This window comes from Kogia breviceps, chromosome 2 (assembly GCF_026419965.1).
Source record: "Kogia breviceps isolate mKogBre1 chromosome 2, mKogBre1 haplotype 1, whole genome shotgun sequence".
NCBI classification, from domain to species: Eukaryota; Metazoa; Chordata; class Mammalia; order Artiodactyla; family Physeteridae; genus Kogia; species Kogia breviceps.
Genome location: NC_081311.1, coordinates 92,468,594 through 92,494,628, shown reverse-complemented (window position 1 = coordinate 92,494,628; position 26,035 = coordinate 92,468,594). Strand labels below are relative to the sequence as shown.

General features: G+C 39.2%; 1 protein-coding gene across 1 annotated transcript in view; it reads left to right on the top strand.

Annotated features, from left to right (window-relative positions):
* CNTNAP5 (contactin associated protein family member 5) overlaps window positions 1-5,852 on the top strand; it is an 857,380-nt gene extending 851,528 nt beyond the window's left edge. Inside the window, exons 24-25 of the mRNA XM_059053215.2 lie at window positions 991-1,164; window positions 5,665-5,852. Of these exons, the coding sequence (XP_058909198.2) occupies window positions 991-1,164; window positions 5,665-5,759 (269 nt within the window). The 3' untranslated portion in view covers window positions 5,760-5,852. The remainder of the gene's footprint in view (window positions 1-990; window positions 1,165-5,664) is intronic.
* The last annotated feature ends 20,183 nt before the right edge of the window (window positions 5,853-26,035 follow it).

Genomic DNA, 26,035 nt, shown 5'->3' with positions numbered 1-26,035 from the left:
ACCCACGTACAGGCTTCTATGAGCCTGTTTAAGGCAGGAAATTCATTCCAACCCCTGAGAAAAATTCCTGGAGGTTCACAGCCTCCCACCCGGAATAGAGTAGAAACTGGTTGTGTATTTCATCTCTAAATGCTGCAGCCCATTCCTGGGTATCACTCACTATATCCAGTTCATTTCTAGGTTTGTTAACTTACCTGGTTTTACTCTGCCTGGTAAACTTTGCTGACTTTGCTATTCCCTTCTCAAGAGCCTTCCTGGCAAAGGCAGGGACAAGACCTTAGGGTCAGTGAGGACAGCTTGCCAAGTAGGTCCTGTAAAATCACATACAATCAAAGTAGGATAGTATCTGACACAACAGGGCAGAAGTTTGCCATTGCAGTTAACTCTGAAGGACGGAGGGGTACCATCTTCAAACGAGCCTGTGCCTTACAGAGTGCACAGCAGGGTAGAATGCCCTGAATATTTAGTAAGCATTTCATTATTAATAAAACGTTTTTAGCAAAGCAAAAATATACCATAAACAAGTTTACATCCATAGAGCACGTATTGGGAAGTGAGATGTCTACATATTTTCTAGGATGCTAAAGTAGTTCTAAGATACTTATTTGCGAGGTGACAAAGAAATGTGCTAATTAAAAATGATTCAGACACATTCTTTAAAGCAGGTCTTAAAGGAATTTACTAAGAGATCCTTTGCTAGTCTGATTCCATATCTATTTGATGGCTTTCTTAGTCCATTAAATAAAACCTCCTCTTATTGAAACTGGCTTGAGCACTCCCTAGCCTGAAAGAGGAGGTTGTTTTGTAACTGAAGCCTGAATGCATCTCAGCCTGTGTTTATTTCTGGGCATGCGGCAGTTTGTTGTTTGTTTGTTTGTTGTTTGGCTTGGTTCTTTCTCCTAAGTGCCTTTCTTGTCTACATTGAATTCTCTCTCTTGATCGGATGATCTGTGATAATCTCTCCCCCGCCCCGTCCCTCTTTCTCAACAGGAGTAATAGCAGTGGTGATATTCATCATCTTCTCGATCATCGGTATCATGAGCCGCTTCCTTTACCAGCATAAGCAGTCACATCGTACCAACCAGATGAAGGAGAAGGAATATCCGGAAAATTTGGACAGTTCCTTTAGAAATGACATTGATTTGCAAAACACAGTGAGCGAGTGTAAGCAGGAATATTTCATCTGAAAAACTGCAGGGCCCACTCATACTCTTCCTTTGTTGTTCATTTTTGGTTTCTCCTTCTCCTCTTTCTCCTATCTTTCATTTTGGTCATCCTCTTTCTCTGTTTTCCTTTTATTTTTGGAACATACCTGCATTCACCACAGCATCTATCCCCTCGAACCAGCTCAGAATACCAGGCAGCTATGGCCACTGCCTTCCTCTGTGACAAATTTATCATGGTAAAAAGGATCGGTCAAGAGACTGATTACTTTAGACAAGGAAGAGACACACGTGTGCACATGTCCATATTCAGGTCCTTGTTTCCACTTTCTAAGATGCAGCCTTCGGTTCTGCAACCATTCAGTCTTGCAGGCTTACCTTGAACCTGAGCTCTGTGACTTCGGCATGAAACGGTCATCCTCAACACCCTCCCCCATTTCAAGTCCACTCCGACCAGGGAACTCAGGGTACCAAAAGAAGATGCTAGGGCCTGGTTTGTGTCAGTGGCACTTTAAAAGGAACAAGAGAGGTTTGTTGTGTGTTAATTTTCCCCCCACAGGAAGCCCATTACCCTAGCTCATCATCTTTGTTCGCTCCGACTCATCCCCTGAGTATTTTCAAATATAGGATTCCTGATAGTCCTGAGCTATTGCTTTGTTCTTTCTTACCACTCTCTCCCGGGGCTGACACTTTAGAACAGCACACAATAGCATAAACCTAGGGGAAGCATGGAAAATAGTCGCTTGAAACTAGGAGGCAAAAAGAAAGCTGCTAGGAAGTAGATGTTCTATAATTTTAAAAATGCCTCTTCCAATTTTGTGAGAAATGCTAGCTAGGTTATTCCTGGGATTATTATACTGATATATATATATATATATATATATATATATATATATATATATATAATTGCTGCAGCAAAAAGCAATTCAAATAAAAGTCTAAATTAGCACTTGGTTCCATGAAAGAGCTTAAACCATCTTAACTCAGCTTTAAAGAAAAGCAAAAACAAAAAACAAAGCAAGACAAACAAAAAACTACATGAAAGCAGAGAAATACCAAACAGAATTCTTTCCTTCCCTCCCCTCACTAAAGATCTGGTGAAGAAAGTAAACACAGGTTTCACATTTTAGAATAGACATAATAATCCATGTCTGTCCGCTGAGCCATTTCTCTAGGAGGTTAGGATGAACTGATGTGTGAGGCATTCTGACTAGCTCCAGGGAGACCCCACTGCTTAATTTGAGAGGAGCCCTTAAGTCCTACAGCACATCGCATTTTCAGATCCGCTTCATCCTGTGTATATAAAGCCCCCCCCCCACCCCGACACACTTCTTTCTGCAGGCATAAACTCCCAGACGAGGCAGTGACACTTTTCAGGGTATTTGCCCCTTTTGATACCAAAACATCCATGAAACGCAGTCATTCCTTCAAGAAGTTATCTTGGGCACATGCACGAGGTGGTGGTATGAATCTGGTGATTTTGCTGTAGTGATATTCCTCACCCTTTGCCTCTGGTCCAGCTTCAGGGAAAAGATAAGGGGGAAAAGATATAAATGCTCCAGTAGGCTGGGAATGCGAAGAGAATGGTCCACAGACGTGGAAATTACTTGCTGATTCTCTTTACAAGACAGACTTGATTTGCATCCCATCTTGTTCTCCGTGTGTCTGTCACTTCTGACTATTTAACACTTTCCTGCATGATAAGTCTCACAAGGAGGAACTCCTCAGCTTCACCCCATTTCAGGTCTATTCCAGGCTTTTCTTTCAGTGTCAGAGCACATGGGTAAGGATTTCATTTGTAATCGTTATTTCTCAAGTTGAAGGTGTTCCAAATACACCCTCTCTTTTTAAACTTTTCTGTGGATTCTTACTTAACCATTCCCATTATATCCTTTAGCTAGCAAATTTATTTTAAAGGGGTTCTAACAAGGGTAACTTTTTTTTTTCCTTCTAACTTTAATAAGATGAATAATCCATTCATAAGAGGAAAGATCTTTACTGTTTCCTCCTGCCCTGTTCTCTCCTACTTCCAGTGTTCACTCCTGAATTTTCTCTTTCCATAAAAAGGCTCTATAAATCAGCCTCTTGCTTGGTGGCATAGTCCTTCATCCCCTGAAATAAAAGTCACCATGAAGTGTAGTGGGTTTAGCCCAAAGCGTCTCCAGTAACGAAATGGAAAGGAAAAGGAAGGTGTGAGTAATAAAACTGGAACTGCTCATTATTCAATCTCTGAGAAGTAGGGACTATATTTTGCTGACCCAGTATTGATAGAAGAAATGGAGTACTAACAGAGGCCACCTTGGAGGATCTGCTTTTCTCATCCACTTTTATAGGCTTGTGGGGGGTTCTGCAGGGTGAAAAATTTGGGAAGCTCCATCCTTGTCACATCTGCACTACAGGATCTACCAGCAAACCTCCCCACATCTGTAGACTATCCATCCCTACATACTGCGTATCACAGACTTAATGACGAATGCCAAGACAGTGCGATCAGCACGTCACTCTTATAAGAAGAGTCTCAGGGCTAAATCAGAATTATTTTTACAGGGTTGGAATATTTCATAACCCCAGAGAACACTAACTTTCACCACATGTGTATGGAAAGCAAGCTCTCTCCAAAGGAAAACACAATTTGCAATGACAAAGAAGTGCGAACTCTGCCTGTCTTTCCTCCGTGGTACCAAGATCCATGGAGTTTTGTGTAATTGTTGAATTTTGTGAGTGTTTCAATCCTTGAACAATTACAATCTAAAACAGTCCTTGAAAGCATTCTAATGCCTCCTTAACCACAGTTTTCTGCTTCAGGTTTCCTGACTTTGGCCAACTGGATCGCCATAATCCTACATTTTAACCCTCACTCTTTGGTAATTGCTGTTTACCAACATATTTCATGGAATGTGGTCACTTTACAGGAAAACCAAAAATACCTGTGCAATTTCACATTCTAGGGGGGCTATTTCATTGATACTATTCGCACCAAACAAATCTATTTATGTAAGCAGCAGTGTATTTGCTTACCTTAAATATATATTTAACACTGCATCTGTGTGTGTGTGTGTATAGGTTAGATCACCGTGGTTTTTAGGAGAATTTGTCTACAGAATTAAACATTTGTCACTTCTCTAGATATATTTTTAAGAAAAGCTTAGCCCTTCTGTACTCTGAACTGCAAATGTAATATTTATTTTAAGGATCCTAGGGCTGATTCTTTTAAAACAGTTTTTATCCCCTTTAGTAATAACAGAGATGGTACCCACCTGACTTCCACCTTTTGTCAGACTGGTGCCCACCACAGGGTCAGTCACAGGAGTAGGATCAGAACAAACGAAAAAAATTGTTCTGTACTTTATTCATTCATGAAGTCTTTATTGAATGCCCTATACTCCAAGGGTTGTGCTAGATATTGGGTGTATTCATACACATTACGCTTGTTCTTGCCCTTGGGAAGCCCAAAGTCTAGCAGAGGAGGCATGTATTGTTGTAATAGGGGTATGCATAAAATGTTGTAGAATATAGGGCTAAAGTTCTGCACTATCATTCTTGTAACACCTTTGCTAGAGATGGAAAGAAACATACTTTCTGGAAAAAATATATATATATTTTTTTTTTCTTGTTTTTTACTTCCACCTTCAGTAAGCTGCTTTGTTTCTCTTCCTCGAAGCAAATGTCAATCTACACTGGTGTGTTTCTGTGGAGGGAGATGGGTTGACTCTTTAGGGGTAAGAGTAAATGATACCTGTCTCTAGAGAACTTTGGGGGAGGGTACATTCTCTCCATTCTTGTTTTAATTCTGGGTGGGGAGTTCTGAAAGTCCTCCTTTCATGGGTCAGACCTAAGTGACAACTCGGGGACCCTATTTGAGGTAGGAAACAGCAATCTCCACTTGTCCCCTCTTCCTTTTTTTTTCAGTTCTTTTTTGCTGTGTATCGGTGACCTATTGCATGCCCTTGTTCTTCTAGACGTTCCTTAAGGGGTCTTTGTCATACCCCAGCTCCCCCTAAAACCCTACTGTGTCCTGATGAACCATTTTGACTCAATTTAGGAAGATCTCTGAGAATGGATGAAGGGTATCTTTGAGTAATTCATTGACTCAAAGTGTCATGCATCTAAGTGAGGTCTCATGGCTCTGCTCTGGGGGAATTTTTCCAATCCTGAAAATCACACATTTCTCTTCTCTGCAGGAATCTCATTCAGTTACAGGAGCTACACTGGGAAGCTCCAAGACATTCAGGGTTTAGGAATCAGGCTGGTGAATTCTTTCTTATAAAAGTCTTGACAGCTTGTCCACCAACACCCTGGGTCCTTTGGATTCCCCCTTAACTACAATCCATCAAAACAGCATTGGGAATTGGGAAAAGCCTGCCAAAGGGAATTTGAGACACAGTATATAGTTCTGCTACTCATTTTTCCTTAACCTCAAGGCTTGGACATAATTAGTCCCCCATTGTCCTAGAGGTCCCAAGGAGACCAAATGAATAAAGAGTCTTCCCTATTCCTGCAGGTGCAAAGGTGGTTAAAGGAAGATGGTGTCGGCAAACTCAAAACTTTCAGAATAGTTGGAAGATAACTGAGTGCTATTTCATGTCTCTCATGTAGTTTGATAGTGTTTTCTTTAAAAAACACAGAGTCTGATTGAATTACTTCGATATACTGTTCTTGGGTCTTTCTTACCCTACCCCCATCTCCTCACCCACACTTACTTGTTAAGCCATCTAGTTTGCAGATTTTGCTTGTCCTTAGCTTTCATCCCTGCTTTCACAAATTCCAAATAGTTGAACCTCCTAAAGGGAAAAAAAAAAAAAAAAATCACAAACACACACCTACACAAACTCTTTGTCAAAATAGGTTTGTTATTCAGGCTTCCTTTGTGACATTCTCCATACATCTCTGTTTGACAGGGAGAGACACATTTCCTTTTGAGTTGACAGTTGTTTGAAGCCTTCATAGAAGGTTTTCATATTTAACTCTTTTTTGCTGTTTTTGAGTAACTTTTGTGTTACTTTCCACTAAGGTACTCTGAGGGAGAACAGAAAAGCACACTTTTTTTTTTTTTTTTTTTTTTTTTTAGTGAAATATCGTACTTTGTAAGCAAATTGTCTGTCTTTTATAATGTTTATAGTCTACAAAGTGGCCGAACAGACATGAGCAAAGATGAAGGCAAAAGTTGGTTTGGGTGTTTTGACCACACCCACTGGGAACAGGTTGAGGAGGCAGAGGGGACACATGGAGACAACTGATGACCTTCCTGCGAGAGGAAAGTCACTGCTTCCACCGCGATTCACTGGCAGCAGCTCCTCCTACTCTCCTGGCTCCTAACTCAGGAGTCTCTTTAATGCACTTGGATCATCACCTTAGGGAAAGAGGCAATATCACGGGCTTTGCATGAGGAATTCTTTACTTAACTTGGCACGATATTTTTGACCCTTCCCAGCTCTGCATCAGCTACATCTTTTTTTTTTTTTTCAAGATGTTTATTTCATCAGGAATTTTCCAGGATGCTTTAGAGCTATCACCACAATGATCTAACCGGCCCTGGTTGAATACCCAGATACAACTTTAAGGAAAAGGAACTGTCAGAAAGCTCCCTAGCTCCACTATCCTGGATTAGCAGCTCCATGGGCAGAAGCCCTGACGTCCTGAAATCAGCCTAGGGGGTCTTTCTCTCCCCTTCATTGGTCCCGACATGCACAGGCAGGCCAGAATGATGTTGAGGTAGGATATTCCCCACCCCTACAGCGAATACCGCCAGGGACCCACCATCCAACACTATCTGGGAACACTTTTCTTCACCCCTCCCCAGTGATACAGGGGAACTTTTGCAAAATGGCAGGAGAAAATAAGAGAGTAATCCTAAGCCATGATCAAAGGGGAAGCTAATTGTTTTAGTGATTAAATCCTGGTCTATTTTCATGAGCATCATATTCGTCCATGCTTCTGATGCCAGCAGTAGCCTCAGAGGACATGAAAACAGGATGCAACAAGATCGTTGTATGCCCCTGCAGACTCTTTGGAAGGCCTTCCCCTAAGCAGAATTTTCAGTGACACCTTAGGGGGTAGTAGTAATGAGCTTCTGCCTAGTCAGACGTTCCCATCATAGCCAACCCCATCCCTAAGTCTTCTCCTTGAATGGCAGTGTCAGTGTCAACCTGTGTAACCTTCCCCTGCCTCAAAATACTCATGCAAAAAATACCAGACTTTGCTTACAACAACATAGCTCTATGGTGAGAAGGACTTTGTATTTAGTGAGGTCCAACATCAAGGATGTTCTCCTGAATCTGGTAGTTGATGGGCCTTCTGACACGCTGTGCCGTCTTGGGCTGTCACTTCCCTCTGTGCACTGGAGGAGGCTCACAAGGTGCAGAGCTGTCATCAGGAATAGGAATGCAGGCTGAGGCGGGGAGCCACAAGTCTGCCTCCGGGATATGCTAGGTAAGGAGCTAGCAAACTTTTTCTGTCTGGGGCCAGACAGTCAGTACTTTAGGCTTTATAGAATGGACTGTGCTGCAACTACTCACCTTTGCTCTTGTAACAGGAAGAGGGCCGTACATGGACAAAGAGGTATGGCTATGTTCCAGCCAAACTTCACTGACAAAAATAGGCAACAGGCCAGATTTGGTCCGTGGGCTGCAGTTTGCTGAGCCCTGTGATACCATATTACAATGTCCACTTCAGATGGGAAATCAGTCTTGCTCTGGCATATAGTGGTCCTCCTTTTTGAAGAATGGGAAAGGGTAGGGAGATTATTTTTAACAAGGAAACAATAAAATACAAAATAACCTCTTCAAAAATATAGATGTCAGATTCTTATTACAGCAAAAGCACAAAGCAGGTCACCTCTCTCTGTAGATCTTCTGGAGTCTAGCTTTTCCTTTTGACCTTCTCATTTTTGCTTCTGAAACAGAATCCCACGTGATGTTGCCTCGTTCCAAGTCAGTTTTGAAGACCACGTAACATGTCTTAATACACTGTATGGGGAAAAAAGTTAGCCTTAGATTTCTTTGTTTTCTATGGTTCCTGTTGTACAGAAGAAAGACTTACACTGTAAATAATGTATATTTAATAAAGAGAGAATTTTGTATGATTTTGTGTGGAAGACAAATGCCTCTTGCTGTGTTTTCTTGGGTTAATGAAGAGTCACACAATTAATCTCTTGCTGCCCATTCTTATTCCTTAGACCATTAACTCCCAGACAACATGACCTGTGGGGATGCTGGAGAAACATGAACCTCCCACTTCCTGGGTTTATTGATTTCACCAGGCTTAAAAGAGGTGCCACGGGTTCTCTGAGCCCTCAGCGGTTTTTACTGGCTTGTGCGCCTGGCTCAGATGTGTACAAGAGCAAGCTCGTTGAGTTGGTTAGAAGTCAAGTTCAGGGCTCAGAAGCCACTCTGGTTTCAGGGATGCACCTGAAACCTGGGCTGGGTGGGGAAGGAGCTCTCCTAACCCTTACTCAGCACCCACCCGCTAACTCACAGAAGCCACTTGCCTCACCTTGCCTTGCGTCGCCTTTCTTCTCACAGACAGTCTTCACTCTAGCTGTTTGAGATGCTAACCGTGCATCGTCATGAAATGGAACTCAGTTCATATAGTGTGTTAAGATTTCTATGTATGGCGTAGTCAGTCAACATACAGAAACTGAAAACGGACATAGATTTTCAACAGGACAGTATCATGACACCTCAGATTTAAATTTCTTTTTTTAAAATTCATTTTATTGAAGTAGAGTTGACTTAACATGTTGTGTTCATTTCTGCTGGACAGCAAAGTGATTCAGTTATATATATATATATATATATATATATATATATATATATATATATATATATATATATGTATTCATTCTTTTTCATGTTCTATTCCATTATGGTTTATTGCAGGATATTGAATGTTGTTCCCTGTGCTCTACAGTAGGACCTTGTATGATATAACTTATGTGTGGAATCTAAAACATGACACAAATGAAATTATCTACGAAACAGACTCAGATTTAACTTTCAAAAACTCATCTAACTGCACAGTGGAGAGTGGACCCTAGGGAAACAAAAGCAGAGGAATATGTATAGTTGGTACGCATTTCAGAAGCCTGAGGGAGGGTATGGTGGCTGGAACCAGGGCTGTCATAGCAGAGGTTGTAATAATAACTGGGTCCAGACAGAACCAAGAGGGCTTGCTGACAGGTTAGAGGGAGAGCGTGAGGGAAGCAAAGAATCCAGAAAGATGAGAATTTTTGGCTTAAGGAACTGAATGGATAGGAGCAAATTGTTTTGTTTGGGGGGAGGGTGGCTGTGAAGTGGGAAAAGTGGGTAACAAATTCAGCTTGGGATTTGTTCAGTTTGAGATTCCAACTAGGCAACAAGTGTGGATGCAGAGCAGGTATCTGGGTATATATGTCTGTAGTTCAGGAGTCAGGTCTGGTCCAGAGAGACACTTGGGAGATATATGTGTATGTATATGTATGTTTAGGTATGGACATATGTGTGTGTGTGCGTGTGCGCATGTATGAAAGAGAGAGCGCGAGAGAGGCTTATTGAGATCATCTAGAGTGTGAGTGTAACTAGAAAATAGAGCCTGGAACTGTGGTCTGTCAGAAGAGGAAGGGCCACACGTGAAGGAAGGAAGAAAACCAGATGAGTACATCGGAGCCCAGAAAACAAAGTGCTTAATCAAGAAGAAGTAGACAATCCTTTAACGCTACCGAGAAACTAAGTCAGATGAGAATAAATAAACATCTTTGGTCATAACAATATGAAGGCATCCATGACCCATTTTCGAGCCACTTGATGAAGAAGTCGGGAGGAGATTCCATCTGGAATCATCTGACACCATGGAGAAGGCAGGGGACAGCAGGGATCAAGGCTCAAAAGAGTCTAATAGGGTGGACATGCATGAACTTGGAGCCAGGCCCACCAGGGCTCAAATCACATAAAATCCCATTCTCTAGTTTTGTGCCTTAAATAAATAAACCACTGTAATCCTTACTTTTTTTCAGACGTAAATGGGGGAAAAAAAAAAAAAAAGCTTCACAGATCCTGAGGAATAAATGAAACAATACGTGCAAACCACGTAGCCAGATCCATGGTCTGCGGAGCCCTCCATAAAAGCTCCCTGTCTTTATCACCTTACCATCTCCTAACCCGTAGGAAACAATGACACATGTCACACAGAATTTAATAAAGGGAGACACAGACAAGGCAGGGGTGCTTTGTTTGTCAAGGGAGTTCGGTAGTTGTTTGTAAGTGGACAGAACTAGGAAGAGGTCTTGAGTCCTAAATGTAGCCCTGCCATCGATGAGCTTTGGAGATGCCCCGGCCACCGCCCCCCAAAAGAGAATCCGTGATTCTAAATACTGTAATGAATCAGGTATCTTAAAAGAAACTTTTGCAATATGTTTTGCTATCAGAGGAACTGATTAGAGAATTTGGCCAGACAGTCATGCCTTCAAATGCCAACTCTTGTAATTAGTAGCTGAGGGAAAGTAAATAAGTCCGTTCTCATTTCTGAGGTTCAGTGCCTCATCACTCAATAGATTTAAAAACAATACTCATGTACTAAAAAAAAATCAGTTTTCCTACCTTCACATAATCGGAGGGTACAAGAAGTTAGTGAAGGACTGTAATTGTAACCTTCTGTTCATGTCTTCATATCTGCCTTTGGTTTAAGCCTATGAAATGAAAGAGGGGAAAAAAGATGGCTCTCAGTCCAGACATATAATAAGTGGGGGAAAAAAACTCTCATGGTATTTTTAATAATAAATGTTTAAATGATATATGAATCGATTTTATTTTTCATGACGCTTTAAAAATACATTTCGAAGGGCCTCAATTTGATCTGGTAAATGATCTCTCAGAATCTGCACGTCTGAGCCAGGCTGAAAGCACTTTGAAGGCGCGCCAGCCATGGAGGAATGCAGTTCTGACACCAACACCCACCTGGCTGCTGAAAGCCAAGTCTGGAATATGAAATCCATCCGTGGGGAGGAAACACGAGCGCTAATGACAGCGCTGACTAGTTGAAAAGGCAAATCCAGTTCAGCCGCGTCCTCTGAGAGCCCCAGCTGCTCAAATGGGCCTTAGTGAATTAAAGGCTGTCGTAGAGCATGTCTTTCACTGAAAGGAGGAGAGATGCCATCATCCCAGAGCGCACGAAGATGCTCCCCGGAAGAAAGGGCTGGCGCAGAAGCTCTAGCTTCCCTGAAACTTTGGTTTGGAAAGTGTGACAACTTGTCCTTGGCTCTCAGGGCCCTTTGTTGTGTGCAAAGCTCTCATTTAAGAGCTACAGCCCTTATGAAAAGAACTGGCATAAGTCAAATATTCTCATGCAGTAATAAGGCAATAATAAAATAATTCCCTTACCAATGGTTGTGGACCTATTGTATATCAAGTACATTATACACATTACTTATTGTCACACAAAAACTATAAGAGAGGTATAGTTTTTTTCATTGTGTGGATAAAAATACCCAGCATGAGAATTAATTTGCTAACAGAACTACATAGTCTTTGCTGTCACAGCACTTGGATTCCATATCCAGTCTGTTATCTATGTAGCTTTAGACAAAGCTTTTATCTGATCTCTTTCCTCTCTGTTTCTCATCTGGAAAATAGGAATATTGACACCTGTTTCTCAGAATCATATAGCTAGTTGATGAAAGAGTAAAGATTTATCTTAAAAAAAATTTTTTAATCGAAGTATAGTTGATTTACAAAATAGAAACAGACTCACAGACATAGAGAACAGACTCGTGGTAGCCAAGGGGGAGTAGGGAGGGAAGGGATGGATTGGGAGGTTGGGATTAGCAGATGCAAACTGTTATATATAGAATGGATGGACAACGAAGTCCTGCTGTAGAGCACAGGGAACTATATTCAATAACTTGGGATAAATCATTAGGAAAAGAATAGTAAAATGAATGTATATATGTGTATAAAGGGGTAAAAATGTAAACAGTTTTGGCCTTAAGTCACACCTAGCTATCCCCAGCTGCTGCTGGAACTAATTCAAATAATACATTTGGGCCCTGGTGTGTCTGCTCTGTCCCTGACTTCTACTGCTCAATGAAACTAGAGGAATACCTCCATATGAAAAGATAAATAGATGACGAAGACAGTTGTTAGAGGTCTTGAATACCAAAAGGAGGTTTTCTTAGGCTATTAGCAGTTGCATGGAGTCAACATGGAAACTGAGATACCAGTAGAGTGTGACTTGAGACTAAGAATCATTTTATAACTGCAAAAATCCCTCTGTGATGCACCTACTCTCAGGGCCAGTCCCTTGTGAATGGGGACACGGGAAGTATAGCTGATATTTCCTCTGTATGTGTCTAAAAAGACATAATCTCTTCTGGAAGGATAATGCTCACCGAAAACTGGGGCCAATAAGAAACATTTTGAGGCACATAAATTTTCAACAAAGTGAAAAGCAAATATGTTCCCTCCCAATAACAGGTAGAGATCTTTCACCACCCATGGTACCCATCTTGCACTCATGTAATAGTATACTCCAATCCCTGTGGATCTTGCCTTTGGATCTATGAAGGAGCCGATAATCTTACTTGGGAAATGTTATGATGTGATATTACTTAAGAACCTGAAGTGTGCTCGATGCTGAATTTCCCATTTATGCCTTCTCTATTTAAATTTTATAAGATAAGCAAACTTACAAATCAAACTGCAAAAAGTCAAATATACAGGGAACTTAATGTCAATGTGTATACAGGTTCTTCAGTGTTTTATCTAATATGAAAACACATCTTTTAAATTTGTCATCCTTTAGGATTTGTAAGATGACTTCACAGTGTTAATATCATGGTGTATACATTATATAATACCACTTCTATCATATTTTATCTGATCGTAACCATTCATTTTCTCCCTCATTCATTCAACAAACAGTCGTCAGCTCTTTTGATGTGGATTTTGAGTGAAACGATGAGAATAATCACATAAGTGGACACGACATCTACTGGCAAAAGCCTTATGGGTCTAGCTGGGGAGGCCAGCAGGTAAGTGACAAGCTGTAGAGCAGGTACCATAGAGAATGGCCCAGAGTTCTAATTAGTACAAGTGGTAAGGGAGCAGGCATTTGACCAAAAAGTGGGTGTTGCTTCATTCGTGTCTAGACCGTCAAAGGTCTAGAGAATGATTAAAAGTTAGGTTTAAAATGAAATACAAGAAAGGAAACAGCATTTGAAAGAAGACACCAAGCCAAGAGCAAGTGTGCCAATTCCGGAGCTTGTACGTAGCTCAGTACGGCTTAGAATAAGGTTAGAAAGTGGTTATTCAAATATGACAGGCAACTGAGCAAAGATGTGAGAATGATCTTTCACATCAAAGTTTCTGCATAAGGATAAGGAAAACAAAGGTCACAAAACAGGGTATGTGTAAAAGTGAAACAGAATTATATTTAGGTTATATCATGTCCAGGCAAGCATTAGGTTGGATTTGATGTCAGAAGATTTCCATTCTGTTCCAACTCTCTCCTTTCTGGCTGTGTATACCAGGGAGAGTTGAATCAATATGTTGAGCTTTGCATGTCTAATTTGTAACATGAGCACAGAATATTTACTGAGTTGTTATGAATAATTAATAAAATAAGAAATGTGAAAGTATTTTTAAACTACACAGAGGGATACAAATATTAGTTATTATTACATCTGCAAGCTTGCAGTGGGAAATAAATATCAATAGATTACAGTAGGGCCAGATAGTAAATATTTTAGGCTTTGAGGGCTAGTCTCTCATTCAACTACTCAACTCTGCCCTTGTGGTAAGAAAGTACCTGTGGACACTACATAAACAAATGAGCATGGCTGTGTTCCAATAGAACTTTATGTATGAAGACTGAAATTTATATGACATATAATTTTCACATGACATGAAGTTAAAAAAAAATTCTTTTGGTTTTTTTCAACCATTTAAAAATGCAGGCTGTACAAAAACAGGCAGTTGGCCAGATTTGACTCACAGGCCATAGTTTGCTAACTCTTTAATTAGGCAAATTATTCATTGAATTTGAAGTCCAGGCACTGTTAGTGTGAGAAGTGGAGATATAAAATATTTGCTCTTTTTCTTTTACCCAATACCATTAAAACATGCACACAAACATAGACAATAAGGTTGAAATTCTGAGAGCTCTCTAGAGGTGTGGAACTCAAAAGAGACCAATATTGCTCTCTAGTGAGTTGAATGGGAAGGATTTAAAATAGAGGGTCCCCTTGGGCCACAGCTTTGACTGGCATGAGTCGGATGACCTCAGTTTCCTGCTTACCTCAAAGGGTTGCTATGAAAATAAAATAAAATTTTTAAAAATAGAAGTGGCTGTGAGTATGAAAATACTTGTTAACCATAAAGCATATATAAATATGAATTATGACAGATAAACTCTCCTTTTTGTTGTAATCTTGCTTGTTTGGTTTGAGAGATGCAAAGAATGTAGAAACTTTGGCAGAAGCCACAGGATATGAGTGGATGATACATTTAATTGTACAATCAATTATTATTATAATTGTTTTGTTCGCTCGGCATAGATAGTGTTAATGTATAGGAAGATTCAAGAGGTCAATTCTAAGCTTCCAAACCTGTGTGCCTTGCATGGATAATGGGTATGTAGTAAGATATTGATTGATTCCCTAAGTCCTTAGTGAGAGATGGTAGTGCTTTGGATGGCTGGAATACCCAAGTTGGGAACCATATCTGAAGCTCCTGAAATTATGGCCTGATTAGAATGGACATTGCTGGGATGGTGGATCAAGTTCCATAACCCCACTTCCATAACCCCAAATCTCCATGTTGGAAAGGGGATAGATAATACAAACCTAATAGCTAAGCAGAAAGCAATTGAAAGGCTACTTAAGGATTAAATATAGGAAGCCTATAGCTTAGCAAGATGATGCTAAGCAAAACCAAAAAAAAAGAATGAAAGAATATTATATTATAAGTCAATTGGTCAAAAGTTTTGTGTTCTTCCAGAAGAGAAGAACTCTTAAACAGAAAGCCATAAAAATCCTAAGGGTTCGTATGATTTATTCAGTTCTCATTTAAAAAATAAAAGGCTGGATGTGAATTTTTTAGTAGAATAACTGTCATTTTGTTGCAAGGTCAAATTTCAGTGTTGAAAGATAAAGAAGAACCAGGAGCAGTGTCATATTTAAATCAGAAGAATTGAAAGTCATGCCCTTCAGACTTTCAATGGGCTTGGTCACGATCCCTGGCATTGACCCTAGGTACCTCTCTTTAAGAGGGGAAAAGCAATATTGTAAAAATTACAGTCCAGTCAGAAAAAGAAAGAAAGAAAGAAAGAAAGAGGCTAGGAAACCATCAAATAGCCTATTGTGGGTAACCTAAAACAGCATGAGATGTTATGGTATTAGAACACAAGATTCTGAAAAGAACAAATCTTTCTAGATCAATTTAATTTATTTCAACAAAAATGTACAAAAATGTATGAACAAGATGGAAACAATAACAGCCATCTATCTTATCTCCAAGAAGTCTTCGATCAATTCTCTCTCAAAAGACATTCCTCTCAATAAGTGACAAAAGTGAAGACTTGAGTATAATATTTTGGTTGAAAAGTAACTGACTTTAAAGTGATTATCAATAACTCAATCTCAACAGGACCATATATATTATTTAACAATAATTAGTCCTGGATATGTTATATTTTACAACTTATGATAACCCTCTTTAAAAATTGGGAATATCCTTATCAAATATACAGATAAAACTGACTAGGCAGAAATATTAATATAGAAGAAATAAATGTATGTCAAGATGATATTATAAGCTGATCAAGTTAACTATTGGAAAAAAAAAGTGACAAAATTTGATGAACATGAAGGAAGATAGCAAACACACATATTCAGAAAGGGGAAGCAGGAATTTCCTGGCACTCCAGTGGTTAGGACTCCATGCTTCTGGTACAGGGGTCTGGGGTTCGATCTCTGGTCCAGGCTAAGGGAACTAAGATCTCACATGCCCTGTGGATCGGCCAAAATAACAAACAAAAAAACAAACCGAAAGGGGAAGTATTTGTATAGGGGAAGATAACTTAGGTCAAAGAAGACTGAAATTTTAATATAAATAAAGGTGAAAATGAAGGACCCTCTCTTCATTGTGGATTATTCCTATATGCCAAAGATGTCTGCCCCTCAGATTTTCTGGGATTGTAACATAAGTATACCTGCTTCCATCCTTACCTGTCAGTCTCTGAGATTCCTGAGGGCAGTGACCAAACCTTAGTACCCTTCCATATACATTCCTGAAAACATAGAAGGCTTTGGGTCCTCTTCATTAATATTGTTGAATATTGTTCAACATTAATATTATTGAACTCAGTGGTCTGTCAGACTAAGATACCATGATAACTTGGCTAAGAAATATGGGTCAAAGAGGCCTGTGATGAGTGTTCAAAAAATAATATAAAATATTTGAAAACAAATCCCATAAAATATGTGAATTTGATGAAGACATAAATGAAGTCAGGAATAAAGTCCTGAAAACCTTGAAAAAAGTCAATAATTTGTTTTTCCCAGAAGACTCAGCTATTATCTCTAGTTTCTTGTCACCAAACAGTTACTGAATTTCCATACACTGAGTTTCATAAAGGTCCTTTAAATATATTTTTTAACATCTTTATTGGAGTATAATTGTTTTACAATGGTGTGTTAGTTTCTGCTTTATAACAAGGTGAATCAGTTATACATATACATATGTTCCCACATCTCTTCCCTCTTGTGTCTCCCTCCCTCACACCCTCCCTATCCCACCCCTCTAGATGGTAACAAAGCACCGAGCTGATCTCCCTGTGCTATGTGGCTGCTTCCCACTAGCTATCTATTTTATGTTTGGTAGTGTATATCTGTCCATGCCACTCTCTCACTTTGTCATAGCTTACTCTTCCCCCTCCCCATATCCTCAAGTCCATTCTCTAGTAGGTCTGTGTCTTTATTCCTGTCTCACCTCTAGGCTCTTCATGACTTTTTTTTTTAGATTCCATATATATGTGTTAGCATATGGTATTTGTTTTTCTCTTTCTGACTTACTTCACTCTGTATGACAGACTCTAGGTCCATCGACCTCACTACACATAACTCAATTTTGTTTCTTTTTATGGCTGAGTAATATTCCATTGTATATATGTGCCACATCTTCTTTATCCATTCATCTGATGATGGACACTTAGTTTGCGTCCATCTCCTGACTATTGTAAATAGAGCTACAATGAACATTTTGGTACATGACTCTTTTTGAATTATGCAAATCAAAACTACAAAGAGATATCATCTCACACCGGTCAGAATGGCCATCATCAAAAAATCTAGAAACAATAAACGCTGGAGAGGGTGTGGAGAAAAGGGAACCCTCTTGCACTGCTGGTGGGAATGTAAATTGATACAGCCACTATGACGAACAGTATGGAGGTTCCTTAAAAAACTACAAATAGAACTACCATACGACCCAGCAATCCCACTACTGGGCATATATGCTGAGAAAACCATAATTCAAAAAGAGTCATGTACCAAAATGTCCTTTAAATATTAACCTCATGTTAAGAAAAGTATTTTTAAAAGTTTGGTTGGTTACTTCTAACTGATAGAGACAAGACTTCCAGCCCATTTATTAAAATACATCCCAAGAGCAGCATGGTAGACTATCACAGAAACAGCACTTTCCATTTAGTTTCAGTTATTGGGCTGTTCACCAGCATTGCCTTTATTATTATGAAAATAAAAATAAGAAATAACATTCAAAGCTCACATACCACTCACTACATGCCAGGTCTTCAGTGGTCTCAGAGATATGGGATGGCTAATGCTGGTCCTCGGATTGAGGGCATTCAGAATAGACTGAGTTAAGGTCATGAGTAATTAATGCAGCACCATTTAAACTGTGGTCTGCAAAAGAGTTATAACAGCTGTACATACATGTTATATGGACAATTAAAGTACTATAAAAATAAACCTCACACTGGTCAGAATGGCCATCATTAAATGTCTACAAACAAAAAATGCTGGAGAGTGTGTGAAGAAAATGGAACCCTTCTACACTGTTGATGGGAATGTAAATTGATGCAGCCACTATGGAGAACAGTATGAATGTTACTTTAAAAACTAAAAATAGAATTACCATATGATCCAGCAATCTCACTCCTGGTCATATATCCAGAGAAAACTATAATTTGAAAAGCTACATGCACCCCATTGTTTATTGCAGCACCACTTATAATAGCCAAGACATGAAAGCAACCTAAAGGTCCATTGACAGATGAATCAATAAAGAAGATGTGGTACATATATACACTGGAATATTACTCATCTATAAAAAAGAATAAAATAATGCCATTTGCAGCAACATGGATGGACCTAGAGATTATTCTGAAATAAGTCAGAAAGAGAAAGACAAATACCGTATTATATCACTTATATGTGGAATCTGAAAAAATGATACAAATAAACTTATTTACAAAAGAGAAACAGACTCACAGACATAGAAGAAACATGGTTGCCAAAGAGGAATGGCAGAGATAAATTAGGAGTTTGGGATGAACAGATACACACTACTATATATAAACTAGATAAACAAGGACCGACTGTATAGCACAGGAAACTATATTCAATATCATGTAATAATCTATAATGGAAAAGAATCTGAAAGAAAAGATATATATGTGTATATATGTATATGTATGTATAACTGAATCACTTTGCTTTATACTTGAAACATTGTAAATCAACTATACAGCAATGAAAATGTTTATTATATAATTAATTAATTTAAAAAAATGATTACATGAGCAAATAATATTTGAGAAGTAAAGTATATTTTCCAAATATGACATTTCAACTTGTGCGGTCAAGTTGTAAGAATCTCTGCGGTAAAGAAACACGATGAACTTTCTTTACCTCACATACAACAGTGTTTTTGAGTATGGAACATTTTCTCCCAAACCCAATTAATTAATTTCTACTTCTGAAAGTGGACAGTATACTGGCCGAGGACTCAAAAGTCTGGCAGGATCTTAGCCTCAGATCTCTTGCTAGCACCTTGTTTGACCTTGGATAAGACACTTCAGCTCTCAGCAGTGCAGTTTCCTCTAATGTAAAATGAGAGCACTATTTCAGATGTACCTCAGTGCTTGTCCAGATCGCAAGTCTGGTGACACTAACAAAGGTCTCAGAGAAGACACAGCTTCTTCCATATTGAGTGAGTCTAAGTCAACCCTAAGAACACATAATAAGCATACTCATGAATGGTAAGAGCAAAGACTGGCAAAACTAGTTACCTGTTTGAAAAAAAAAAAGGCACAAAACATCAAAACTTTTCAAATTGTTCCCTGAATGTGACCAAGAATTTGAACCTAGGTGAGTCTGAAGGATGAACAGGGAAACAGAAGAGTGACTGATGTGGAAGAATGCAAGACTCAGACACATCAAGCTCAGGATGACAATATTTTGACAGAAGACACCCAGAAATGCTTTGTACAAGAAGGTTTAGTTAAACACCGTGACATCATCCACAAAGTGAAATTCACCTCCTCTCATCCCCATTTACCACATCAGTATTGATGAGCTCCCCAGAATCTACTATCTGAGGATAGTCTCTCTTTCTCCAACCCTACCTTTACTTATTTGCTATAACCTGTCTTAATAGCTAATTCCAAAGGTTAGCGTTCCAGGGCAAAACAAACTACTTTTGTTTGTTTTACTAAACAAATAGCCTGAAGACTTAAGAAAACGTCATTTTTCCCCAAGATTTTGGGATAAATACTGCATGTTTTCCCTAATTCCCCATCAACAGCAGCAGCAGCAGCAGCATCTTTCCCACCATCTGAAGTGAATATTTCAGATTTTTACAGAATGAATTCTAGACATTCACATTGCCATTTCCCACATACAGAAACTGAAGATAAGCTAGATGAAGGCAAAAGTGTAAGGTCAAGTGTTAAGTAGGGTCAGAATTTGAACCCAGGTGAGTCTGAACGGGGTACTCAGGGAAATATGAGGGGACACTGGGCTCAGGTATATCACTAAGCCTTCTTCAAGCTTTGCCTTCCTTCTCTGTCACACCTTGAGGCAAGGAGTGGTCTTAGTTACAAGACGTCTGTAGGAGCCATGGAATACATTACCTCTCTTGTCTTGATTTTTTTGTCTCTTTCCATCCTCCCAAATGTATGCTAAAGACACCTAGTTGTCTTAGCCTGCTCTCATATTCTTTTGTCAAGAAGCAGTTTCCCACTGGGTCTATTCAAATAAATAAAATGTCCTTATACAGTGGGAACTTCCCTCTGGGAATGAGAAAAGAGAGAAGGCTGAGGAGGTAACGGACCATCAAAGTAAACCCCAAAACAGGAGAAATTAGGAGAATCAGAATTAATTCAGGTGAAAACTGAGAAGAGTTTAGCAAATGTAGCGCTGAAGTTTTTCAGTTTCGGGCATTTGAATATGAAAGTGTCAATCTGATGGAAGCTAGACTGTTAGTTTCAAGAAACACTTCTGAATAGCTCTGTGGTCACTGGAACAGGCTACCAGATATGATCCCTGTCCCTGAAGCTTGGTTTTAAACAGGTTATTGATATTGACTGGAAAGATGAGGGTGCATTTCTCTGCAGAGAAGATAACCCAGGTGCTGTGCTAAGGTCAGAGAATGAACAAGGGGCAAAGAGGATGACAGTGTTTTGATTTGATCATCAGAGTTTACACATTTCAATAATCTCAAATGTTAAAAAGACTTCTGAAAGCAGAATATGATATTAAATTTCAGCAAATAGCAGACAATGAACTCTGCTCCATAAAGCTCTGAAATCCCTCTGACCAGGCAGATTTCTCCTAGTGAGCTGTGTGGGTCCATGCCAGTCTTTTGCCATTCCAGGCTTCACTTTCTTCCCTTTAAAGTGAAGGGAGTAGATGAGATTTGTTCTGAGTATCTGCACCACTCAATTTATGATTTTATGATTCTATTCTGTAAAAAGTAACAGTCTATTTGAAAAGCAGCAGGACCCTGTGGGGTTCTCCCAGGTATGAGTCCTTTCTGTGTCCCCCATTTCTTGTTTGTAGCAAATAGGGTTCATTCAGCCTCCTTCACCTTCCCTGAGTTCCAAAGGGCAGATTCAAGCAGTTGCTAATCAGGGAAGGGAAGGGACGCAGAGACAAGGGAGGAGCAGCCAAGAAATAATTGTGCAGCCTTGGGACAGAGTCCTGGTTCCTCCTCAAGGAATATGCAGAACAATATATCTCTGAGTCCTGCTGCAGGAACCAAGGCCACCTCCCAGGGGGAGGATGGTAACTTCAGGCTGAGCCCAAGAGTCTTAGAGCACCACCCTATTACCTCACCACTGACAAATCAGAAGAAAATCACATACCCTGCAGCCCGCACCTGAAGTTTTGCCTGTGAAAACTTCTCCCCTGAAAAAACCACTGGGGAGTTCAGGGTTTTTGAGCAAAAACCACCTGTTCTCCTTGCTTGGCCCTGCGATAAACCTTTCTCTGCTCCAAACTGATGTTTCGGGGGGGTTTTGCCTCACTGTGCATTGGGCACATGAACTTGTGTTTGGTAACACATTGAGAATTCAGAAATATTTGACAGCTGCTAATGTTTTTATGTTCTATGTACTACCTATTGTGCATTATCTCTAATCCTCAGGGTACCTCTATAAAGTAAGTCCTGGCATTTCACAGTAGTTCCAAAAGATCACATAACAGTTCCAATAATTCTTATTCTAATCATGAAGGAAGAAGGAGAAATCAGGTGTAAGAAAACTTTTTTCTTCAGCATAACCAACATCATTGTATTCACCTCCTTGTGCCATCTTCTTTTCAAGTTAATTAATAAATTTTTTATTGGAGTAGAGTTGATTTACAATGTTGGGTTAGTTTTGGGTGTACAGCAAAGCAATTCAGTTATACACATATATTTTTTCAGATTCTTTTCCCATATAGGTTATTACAAAATATTGAGTATAATTCCCTGTGCTCTACAGTAGCTCCTTGTTGTTTATCTATTTTATATAGAGTAGTGTGTATATGTTACTCCCAAATTCCTAATTTATCCCCCCACCCCCTTTCCCCTTTGGTAACCACAGTTTGTTTTCTATGTCTGTGAGTCTGTTTCTGTTTTGTAAATAAGTTCATTTGTACCATTTTTTAGATTCCATATAGAAGTGATGTCATATGATATTAGAAAGGAGTGTCCTAAAAGTAGTAAAGGACAAAATCCAGAGATGTAAGTCTGGGAGTGGCTGGTTAATATATATTTGGTGGTTGATTCTGAAATTACTACACCTAGGAGTGGTCCTAATTACCAGTGAGTTTACTAGGGTTAGGATGGAAACACACATTGATAAGTCCCCCTGCAATTTTTAAAAAATTAAAACCAAACCAAATAAAAATAATATTTGATATGTGTTGAAAACTTAAAATGTTGGGTATTATGCTAGAAACTTTATGTTTGTTTTCTCCTTTAATACAACAGCCCTATGAAATAGGCATTATTTTTTTTCTTTCTTTCCTGGTTTTCAGATAAGGAAGCAGAGTCTGGGAGAGTTTAAGCACCAAGGTCTTAGAACAGGGACTCAAGAACACATCTTGAATCCAAATCCCATGATCTCAACAACTGTGTTCTACTTCTATGCAGCAGCCAGTAGAAAAATATATGTGGTGAGAAAGCCTGAGCTGAGGTATGGTAATATCAGCTCTGAAAACTGGGTGAGCAAATGCAGACTTGAGTACCCTCAGTGTATGAGGTGTATCCATGTGAGGCTGTTAATTCACCAAGAGATTAAGTGCTTTGCTCTGGAACATCCAGCTAAATCACCGAACTGGGTGATTTGACCTCTAAACTGGGCTGTTTTCCAAACCTAGCAGTCACTGACCTCAAAGCTCAGCAATGGCCACCTTTCAACAGTGATGTAAAGGACCTGTGGTCACAAGAACAAACTAGCTGGTACATTATTGAATATTTGAACATTGGGGCCCTAACTACCATCTACATTATTTTTTCTTTTCTTTTCTTTCTTTCTTTCTTTCTCTCTCTCTCTCTCTCTCTCTCTCTCTCTCTCTCTCTCTCTCTCTCTCTCTGTCTCTCTCTGTCTCTCTCTCTCCTTCTTTCTTTCTTTCTTTCCTTCTTACCTGGAAGGAAATGGGTACTCTTATTCAAATTGTAAAAACAATGCTGGGACCACACTTCTCTCCCCACCCCATCCCCAACAAGGCCCCAAGGAAAGTCACAATTTGGGGATTATAGGGTTTAAAAATAAGCCACAGAAGAAACCTTGGAGTACACTTAGCCTAATACATTTATTTCTCAGATAAGAAAACTGCCCACTTTCATGAAACTTGCTCATTCATCCCCACTGGTTACTTAAAAGTTATGTGGGTTCAGAAAGATACTCAACTTGTCTAGATCCTCAGGTGTTTCATCTGTAAAAGAGAGATAATAATAACAAAGCCTACTGCCTGGGATTGAACAAAGAATTAAGCAAAAGCATGAGCAGAAATCCTCAGGGATAGCACCTGGCCCAGGGTTTGATAAATGTTGGCAAATTTCAGTTCACATCAAATATCCCATTCTAAGGACTGTTGAGATCTCACTTCTGTGAAGCTTCCCATGAGTACTTAAGCCCACATGGGATAGCCTTCTTTGGCTACTTATTTACTCCAGAAAACTTTTCACAGAATTATAAATCTAAGTATAAGTAGTTTACTTATGTACAAATGGTTACCAATTCCAGGTTTGCTGCAGAATATATACTGAAATTTCTCCAGCATTTTCCACATTCCCCACAGTGCCAGCTTCAATTCCTAGGTCATAGTAAGTATCCACAGTTAACTTTTAATTGAATAATTAAGTTTTAAAATAACTTAATCAACTTAAAATATGTGCCAATTTTAAGAAGCAAAAATGACTGATAAGTCTTATAATTAAAATAACGATTTTCTTCCCCATCTACATCCTCCCCTGATTTTAACTCCCCCAAAGAAAAGACTTGAATCTATTTCAGTTTTTCCTTCTGGTACCAACCTCTATTTTTCTAAATAACAAGTTCATGCTGCTAACTTTCGACTTTTCAATTTTGAAGATCACTGATTTTTCTACTGTGGACAATAAGGATTTAGCTTTCTTATATACCCTCTACCATCCACCCAGAACAATTAATGTGTAATTGTTGGTTATACCAATATTCAGTGTTTATATCATTGTGACTACATATATATTAGCCAACCCAGACCAATTAATGTGTAATAATTGCATTTATCCTTTTGCAAATATTTATTTTCTTATATTTTCACCTGCTTTATTGGGTATATGCCTATCACAAGTTTATCATTAAACTGCCTGACCTGTGAATCTCCTTTCAATATGCTGAAATACCCTATGCTGTATTTTGCATTTTATTCCCTTTGTCTGAGTACCAGGCCTTTCTGTTATTTGACTCTTTTGCTCATTTTGGGAGAGTGTATCTTGAGAAAAAAGATGAGGAAAATAAAAAATTTTAAATTTTAGTTTTATGTAAAGTCCTAGCTCTTTTCTCATACCTGATTACTAACCAGGTGAAGTACATAATTTTTAGCTTGAAAATATTTTCTCTTAGAATTTTGAAGGCAGTGCTCCACTGCAATTGTAGCTTCTGATAGAGGGACTGGGAAATCTTATACCATATAAATTCCTTATTCAGTATAGGATGACTGCTAATGTATGCTTTCTAAAACCTTGAGGGTTTTCCCTTTGTTGCTGTCTGAAATTCCATGATGATACCATTTGGTATGAGTACGTTTCTGTTCATTGTGTTTTGCACACAGCAAACCCCTCTAGGCTGTAGTTTGAAAAGCTCAAGTCTTTGATAAATTTCTCCTTTCTGATTTATCTGTCTTTGTGGAACACAATGATTTGGGCCATTTGGGTCTGATTCTCTCTCTCTTTTTTTGGTCTATTCTTCCATCGTTTTACTCTTCTTCCTGAGCATTTTTTTTAACACGTTGTCAATTGTGTTTTTGAGCTTGGATAGCTTCTGCTATCATAATTTTGCTTTCCTAGAGTCCTTTTGTATTATCTTAATGTTTCCTTTATTGTAGTATCCTATTCTTTTTTTCCTTCCTCTTCTATCTTCTTTCGTCAAAATTAACTGCATTACAAATATGAGTTTGAGCAAATGTACAAGTTTGAACAAATTCACATTGTAATATAACTTTGAGGGAAAAGAAAAACTTATGAGTGAAACTTACGTTTAGACAAACTGCCCTGTTTAAACTAGATTTGCTCAGACATACATTTGTGATTCAGGTGGGAAGAATGCTCCTCCCCAGAGATATCAGCCTTAAATCAGTAGGATTGTGGGGACAGGACAGTAGACTAACCACCTCCCTTCCCTTCCTGGGTTGGTTACATTGTCCTGTCCTCCCAAAGACCTGTTAACCACATTTCATCACATCTTATCAGTTGATGCTTTGTTGTCACATATTATTGAAATAAATGCAGCATGTGAGAATACTTGTCAGTCTTTTCCCTACCAGGATTCTTTTATGGACTGAATTTTGTCCCCTGTCAAATTCATATGTCGAAGCCCTATCCTTCAATGTAACGTATTTGGAGATAGGGGCCTCAGAGAGGTAAGTCAGGTTAAATGAGGTCATGGGGGTAGGTCCCTAATCCAATAGGGCTGGTGTCCTTATAAGAAGAAGAGTTGTCAAAGCACTCTCTCTCTAGTGCTCTCTTTCTCTCCCTCCCTCTCTCTCTCTCTCTCTCTCTCTCTCTCTCTCTCTCTCTTTGTATGAGCACACAGAGGAAGTGAGGTGAGAATGGGGCTGGGAAGGAGAAGAGGAGGGAGGTGGTGGTAGCTGTCTGCAAACCAGGAAGAAAGCTCACACCAGCACTAAACCT